Source organism: Dasypus novemcinctus, chromosome 2, assembly GCF_030445035.2.
Source record: "Dasypus novemcinctus isolate mDasNov1 chromosome 2, mDasNov1.1.hap2, whole genome shotgun sequence".
In the NCBI taxonomy this organism is placed as follows: Eukaryota; Metazoa; Chordata; class Mammalia; order Cingulata; family Dasypodidae; genus Dasypus; species Dasypus novemcinctus.
Genome location: NC_080674.1, coordinates 159605844 through 159613974, shown reverse-complemented (window position 1 = coordinate 159613974; position 8131 = coordinate 159605844). Strand labels below are relative to the sequence as shown.

General features: G+C 35.7%; 1 protein-coding gene across 3 annotated transcripts in view; it reads right to left on the bottom strand.

Moving 5' to 3' along the window:
* Nucleotides 1-2704: 2704 nt before the first annotated feature.
* Nucleotides 2705-8131, bottom strand: part of SLC26A2 (solute carrier family 26 member 2) — a 61548-nt gene continuing 56121 nt past the window's right edge. For all 3 annotated transcript variants that reach the window (XM_071210694.1, XM_071210691.1, XM_071210693.1), the window contains one exon: nt 2705-7326. In XM_071210694.1, the coding sequence (XP_071066795.1) occupies nt 5806-7326 (1521 nt within the window). In that variant the 3' untranslated portion in view covers nt 2705-5805. The remainder of the gene's footprint in view (nt 7327-8131) is intronic.

Sequence of the window (8131 nt, the reverse complement as noted above, 5' to 3'; positions counted from 1 at the left end):
AAATACTGGAGTAAGAATACTGAGAACTGTCCTTCACTCTATACCCACATTCCTACTTCTTTCATAGAGTTGAGAGAGGCAGAGAAAACATTCCAGGAGAGTCTACATGGCAGGTATGGAAAGAGGTTGGTGGTACAGATAATTCCTTAAAAAGTATTATACTCTACGTTTAAGAATTCCACTCCTAGTTCTCAGTTATTCGTTATAAAGGTGTTGCCCTCAATTTATAGATAAGGAAAACTTGGTTCAAAGGTCACTTGCAAAAATTGTGTTTATGACAATATTAAAATATGAGCCAAATTTGGGTTTTCTGATATCAACTTGGTATAGGAGCCATGCAATGTGAGAACCAGGAGGGCCCTCAAGCAATCCAGTCCTCTTCCCCTCTTCAAACTGATTCTCCCAAAGGATTAGTTGAAAAAAGAACTGGGTTTCTTTATGCCTTATGTCTTTCTTCATAAAGCAGATAATTTTGTTATAGCTGGGAAAAATTAATGAATGAATCACTCTCTCAAGGTAAAGAGATACTATCCTAAAACTTACTAGTAAACTAATGCACTTTTTACTCAGAACTCTGCTTGCACTCAAATAATTTGGACACAAAATGGAGAATATAAGAACAGTAACATTTTATTAGAAGACAAAAGAAATAACATCTCTATATCTCAACACATATACAGGATCTTATATAATAAACATAAACACATCCTTTCAGAAGAAAACGATCTGCTATTAACCAACTTCTTCCCTCCTTCTCCCCAATAAACTGCCATCTATTAATAACTCACCCTCATTCCATAAGAGAGTTAAGCAAGATTTATGCAGTAATATCAAGGCACTTGCTTTAATTTAAAAAAAAGACATATAGTATAAAACATGTTCCTAAAAGTCATTAGCCTTGGATCATTTTTTAAAAAAAAAGGCAGTATACATTTTTGGTGAATAGACAAGACTGAGAATATAGGTTCATTCACCAGTCACCCTGATATTGTCTTGATTTGTATACAAAGTTACAAAGGAGACCAAAAAAGGTAGCATGTTCTATAGATTGATATGTTCACAAACACTCATATCTAAGAAATGGAAGCCATGGCAGCTAAAACCACAATTTCCAACTGATTTGGACTGAAAGAGCAATAGGTATTTGATTCCAAGTATCTTATTATTTTAGGTATGGGGGATGGAGTGAGGTATAGGTCCTCCCCCAAATAAGTTTACTGAAGTTTCAGTTAAAAAGACCTTTCTGGCTTAGATTACTTATCTATTTGCCAACTAAAAATCCTTCAGTTAGAAAGTTTGTCATTTGATTTTTTAATAAGACATTAAGTAGTTGGCTTTTGCCAAAACCATTATTCAAGCCCAAGAAATATACAAGTTTCTAGTGAAGACATACAACATGGTTATCTCCAGTAAAGCTATTTAGTATCCCTCTTTATTTCAGTTTTCAGAAGTCAATATGTTCTCCTAATTTTATACCAAGATAAAAATAAAATGTTTCATATAATGCTTGCTTACTTTCCTTCTAACCATATTTAACATGTTTACTTTAAAATTTCAGTTGCAAAATGTTTTTTTAAAAAAATAGTTGCTCTCAGGATAAAAATTACCTTATAAAAATAAAACTCCCCTATTCTCACATCTAAGTTCTCCATTCTAAAAGTTACTAAAATTAATTTAAAAACACTAAAAATTCACCTTTCATATATAGAACCTCGTATAGTAGTTCACTTTAATATATTGTGAAAGCTAACCTGCTGATGTGTTTTCTTCGTCTATTCCATTATAATTTTTATTCTTGTAATTAGCACTCAAATTAATGATTCCATTCATGACTGCCTAAAACCAAAAATCTTTATACAAAAAAAGGGGGGGGGGGAGGAGGAAGGGAGGCAGCTAATTAGTTCAGAGTCTAATTGCTTTCTGAATCCATTTTCATTGTTTTTGTAGTTTTTAAAGCCCAGTTTCAAATAAGGCATCCCTAGAATAGATATAACATTAGCAAGGGAAAAAACAAGCAAACAAAACAACATTAAAGAACAGAAAAATTAAGTAAAGTCTAAATCATGCTCATCATTTCACTGTGGAATGTCTCCCTGATGCTTGCCTCAGATGCTTGCCTCCTGCCAAGATCACAGTCAAGGACTGGCTCAGCTCAGCTCTCTCCACAAAGTACCTCCCTACTTGCCCTCGCATGTTATTTAAGTAGAGTCATCACATAGCCCATCTACTAGATTTAGTACCGTAGTTGCCTGACCCAGAGCCTTAGTCTCCTAGATAGGGCCTCAGGAAGTATCTGAAGTAATTAATTGATTACTTCATTACATCATTACATTGATGAAAAATGAACTTAAGGCTCATTTATAGCAATACTTTTCAGAATTAATATACAAGAAAACAACTTATTATATACAATAAGTATCAGAGAGCTTGAGTTTATCATAACTTTGAGACTCAATGTAAGTTCCCAGGAAATTTACTAAAGCCTGACAAAAGCGTTTTTAAATGACAGGTTGCTAAGAGAATACCTCTGAAGAATTACTATTCTTGTTAAAATGTAGTCATTAGTATTAGAATGGTCCAGTACACTCATGTAACACCCCTACACATTTTTAAAGGTCACGATTAATCAGACTTGTAAACTGACCAACAAATTTTGACTTTATTGTCTACTGTTGTTCAAAAGCTCAGACTATCTAAATCTGACTTGTTTTCTTTTTTTTTTTTTTTTTTTTAAGCCATTATAAACTAGGTACCTGCCAGTTTTATTACCATCAGAGGCACAAATAGTAAGTACCACAGTCAGTCAAACTTAAATATACAACGATCGGAAATAGGTCAACCCTGGCTTTTGCTGCAACCCTGGCTACCATGTGCTCCTCAGCTGTTTCACCTTTGGTGACTCTGTGAATTCCCCTTCCAAAAACAGAGCCCAGTACTGACTTCCCTCCCTAACACAGGTGTGGCTCCTAATCCCAGTCTCTCCACCATACAGCTAACAAATGATTGGATCCTATTCAACTGGGTCCATCCTTCCTTCTCCAGCTCTAATGGTCAAATATAGTCTTTTCAAAATGTTAGCCTTAGTTTACCTATGCATCGGCACACTTCATCCCTCTAGTTGTAACAAATTTTAAAATAAATAAGCCTGTAGAAGAGTTTTAACCATCACAAGACTATAGGCTCTATTTCAATTAAATAACCATTTTAAGATATCCAGAATCTTGTACATTTGTCAATAAGCAATGAGAAAATGCTTTAGATTCTTAAGTTTAGAGTAAGCAAGATATTTTTATATTAATACAGTATATAAAATATCACTTAAAAATTAATGTTCAAGCCCTTGGGCAAGAAAGCAAATGAGAACTTTTTGTTTTGGTGAATTAGACTTTGGTTCCAGCTTTGATGTTTTAAATACCAGCAGTCAAAAAATTTTAACACCTAAGTTAAAAGACAGATCTCCACCCAAGCAAAGAGGATATGAAATGTAAATTCTAGTGAAATGTTTTTTACAAATAGCTATTAATAAACTACTAAAAGCAAAATCTTGTTTGGGTGGGAGAGTTACAAACCTAACACAATTTAAGAATTTGCTAATTGCACAAAGCTCCAGAATTGTTTATATCTTTGTATGGATAGAAATGAGGTTAAAAGGTCAATTACAATTACTTCATCCTTCTAAGGAATTTTCCAAATTATTTTTTTACTGGACTTAAGTTCTTTTTGCTGTGCTGGTGTTTGCTAAATTATAAAACTGTCTTAAATATGTACTCACTAGCCTATCACAGGGCATCTGACATCTGCAATAGTCTCAATTCAAACCTGGATTGGAGGAGAGGCAAAAGGAATTTAAAACAAACAACCAAACAAGATACTATGATTTTACTGTTCACAAGGCTTGACAGAAAGAATACTGGCTAGAAACAAACAAAATACACAAATAAGAGCATCAGCAGTTAACATTTTAAAAATTCTAGACTTAAAAACTCTAAAGGATATAAAAATTCAGGGCACTATTACATTTAATTAAAATAATCACTTGAAATCCAGTTTTTCTACTAAAAAACTGCTTTAATGTGAAAATGGAAAGGTATTTATTCCAAGTAAATAGATGGCAGAGCTCTACCAATAGAAAATAAACACTGGCAGTCTATGGAGCCAAAAGAAAGCTAAATTGCCAGTTTATCTGTATACATTTAATATAGCTTTGATACACATTGGATTTGCCTCATAAATATTTAAAATTGCTTAGAAGTAGGAGCCAGTCAAAAATGATTTTGCATTTTTTCAGTTTTTATTATGCTTGTTTTAAAAGACATGTTTCTAAATGTTTCAGTCTCACATAAATTATTTTACCTATTCCTGACTTTGAAGAACCTGTTCTTTCCTCATTTGTCTAGTTTCAGATACAGAACTTTAAGCTTTCAATGTCAGACAGTCTTGCTTTTCAAAGGACACTATTCTTTAATTCACAACCTGTGGTCAGCTATCATAAATAATATACCCAAATAACATGGGTTTTATGATTGTGATACGTCTAAATCCTCTTGCATAATGGTTTTAGGTGACCTGAAGAGTTAAAAGCTGTCATTGTCATCAATATTCATTGTATATCAGTAGGGTGCATGGCAGTAAGCATCAACTTTGTTTTCACTAAAACATCTACAGATTAATTATTGATACTCTTTTTGGAAGCACTGTATCACTTCTGTGCATTCTCTTCCATTGGTTACAATGAATTTTTCTTGTGAAGTAAAGAGGAACAGCAGCTTCTATTTGAGAAAGGCTGTAAATCCCCAGTGGACCCTTTCTGAAATGCCATGGGGCAAAAAAATCACTACTAAGTAAACTAATTCTTAAGGGAGACTGTCAATCATTCCTTTTTGCAATCTATCCTTGTCAGTTTGCCTCAAGCTCATTTAAAATGATGCAGAGAACTGCTGCATCATTATTCTTCAAGGCTGCCACTAGTAATTAAGACATCACAGTTTAGGACAGATTCATGGGAAATACACTAGACAACTCAAAGTTAAAATAGAGCGTAAAGGCAGAGAAATTCTCAGAAACAGATAACAGAAAAGACAGGGAGAACTCCCATTATTTTTGCTGGTTTTGAAGAGGTCTTTGCTATAGTTACTCTAAACAAAAAGGCATGACTAAAAACATCAAATATATTACAAAGAGTATTCTGTGTAGTATCAGTCTGGCTGTCAGGATGTCACAAAATAATTCTCTGCCTTAAGGAAAGGCGTGGTGCTTTCTTACTAAATGCCAGAGATCCTATTGCCACCTGGGGGATGGAGAAGTACAAGTAAGAACAAAGCTGTCTAGGAATAACCTTGGGCTCCGGAATCCTCCTGACTTGCTGGTACAGGAATAGGCACACCATTCCTCCCCTGCCTCCTTCCCCTCCCTCTCCACAGAGCCAGCACTTCTAATGCAAATCCCAATTTTACCCTTGCCTCCTGGAGAAGACATAGCCCCCAAGCATATCCCCGAAAACAGGATGGTAATTAAGTTTTGGTGCCACTTTTCATTTCACTTCACTTCAATAGCTATTTATTGCATTCCAAGAATATCTGCAAGAAATCTTAAAACTACAATGTTTTCTTCCCTTTGATTCTGCCATACTATAAGTTGTGCTGCATCTGTGTTTATACACAAGCCATTAACTTCAAAGGAAGAATAATATCTAACCAACAGGTTAAAATTTCAAGTGAGCAGAACTTTTTCACTTCCACAGAAAATTTTGCATATTGTAAAGTTTAACCTATTGGGTAGACATTATTCTTTCTTCCATCAACTTTCTCATTCGCTGGCAAGGCTCTCACCATTGGGAATACATATTTCTTTTTGAATTTGAGAGTCCACTGCAAAAGCCATTGCCTCGTGCAAACTATAGAAAAGAAGGTTTTCTTCTTCCTTTTTGCAATACTCTCCCCTAGCCAGGGAATCCCTCACAGAGGGATTGCACTGAGCCAGGAGCACCTGAATGCCAATAGCATTGTAATCTCTGCGAACTTCTTTCAGTGTATGGATCCCTGCTGTATCTAAAAATTGTATTGCACTGCAGTCAATCACTATTGTATGAAGCTCCACTTGATCATGGGGAAGAGACACTGAAACTTCATCCTGGATTCTGCTGAAAGTCACTGTTTCCTCTTTGATCTTTCTCTTTACTGCCTTCTTCTGAACTGCCTTTACTAAAATTGGGTTGAGAGTTTTTTTGTATAAAGCAGATTTAAAACATTCTTTGTTTATGTAGTAGAGAGGGGCTATAAAGCGGAAAATCTTGATGCCTGGCATAGTCCGAAGGTTCTTGTAAGCAGATGTGGATTCGAAGACTTCAGACTCTTCTTCCATGCCAAGCAATGAAACGTTTGGCTTCTGAGTGCGGAGGATGACACAAAACATAGAAAAGCAAACCCCAACAAGTAGGCCTATTTCAGTACTTATCAGTGCAGAGGACAGCATAGTAACAAACCAGATAACTGTATCCATTCTACTAAGCCTCCACATCTTGGGCAGATCCCTAAATTTACGTAGAGCTCCTCGGAGATTTACAATAGTGATTACACCAAGGACACTTTTCTGAAGAGAATAGAATAAAGGAGCTATTACTAGGAGAACCAACAGAAGAACTAGGGCTGTCACCACACTAGAAAGCTGAGTTTGGCAGCCTGTTGATTCTTTAACCAATGTCTTTGCAAGAGCTGCGCTAGTAGCAAAGCAGTGGAAGAAGGAAGGAATGATATTGCAAAAGCCAATGGCATACATTTCCTGATTTGCTTTGACAGTGTAGCCATGTTTCTTAGCAAACATCTCAGAAAGTGATACAGTAATAGCAAAACCAATGATTGAAATAGCTATTGCATCTACAGCTACATTAGGTATTAGATTCCAGTCTGGTGCTTTAGGTGGCATAAACCCAGTGGGAATATGCCCAGAAATACTGGAGTTGTACCTCTCATTTAGTTTTCCAAAATGAGAAGATAATGTGGCTGCCACAACTACAATGAGTTCAGTAGGAATTGGTGCCTTAAGCTTGGACTTGAAGTGCTCGTTGAGTTCTTTGGTTGGTAAAAGAACCAAAAGGCACAAAAGGCTGGTGATGAGATCACAGAGATTGGTTTTATGGATGTTTCTGAAGATATGTATCCAAGTAGTGATGAGTGAGCCCACACCATTACTCCGAGGAATGCTGAGCCCAAGGAGATACTTAGCCTGAGATGTAAGAATAGTGAAGGAGGCACCGGTGACAAATCCACTCAGCAAGGCATCTGAGAGGTAGACAGAAACAAAGCCCACTTGAAAGAAGCCCATCGCTACCTGGAAGGAAGAATATACAGGTGTTAAATACAAATGGAAAAGAACTTCTAAATCTTCTATAACCCTGGCATTTCTTTGCACGAAAACCTACTATCAGATGATCAGAGAATTTCAGAGCTAGGTAAAAGGCAATCATACATCAATGGTCTCATTTTACAAAGAGAAGAATCAGACTCAGAGGGCTAAGCAACTTGTCCAAGGTCACATTAGCCCAGTTTAGACAAGAACCCTTCTAGTACAATGTTTTTTAAACTTGAATGAGGATTGGTCCTCTTTTAAAAAGAAAAAAAAAAATGCTCAAGGACCTATGAGAAAACATCTAAACATTCAAACTGGAAAAATTCTTCTACTTAAGAAACTATGCATTTCCTTTAAATTACAAATCATTACTGTGAACATGAAGTTTTTAGTAGTAAAACAAAGAATTACTCAAAATAGATTTACACTTTAAAAATTATTGTAGAACTCTCTCTAATTGAACATACTGAAAAACTGTTCTCACCCATTGTATATGCACTTATGCTATACTGCTTCCTATATTAATAATAATTCTGTATCTTCAAAGATGAAACTTACTATTTTTTTCTCTTCTCAATAATTCCTTAGAATTCTATTGCTCCATTCCTCATTCTTGGTGAGGCACATTGAAGAAAAACCAAAAATGGAGTCTGAGGAGCACACTTCTTTATACCACCTTCCCTTCTCCCTTTTCATCCAAGCAACAAATAAAGTAAACTACCCTTTCCCTTCCCTTGTTGGTTCCAAACACCTGTAACAGAGAAGAGGCTTAACACTGGCACTGATT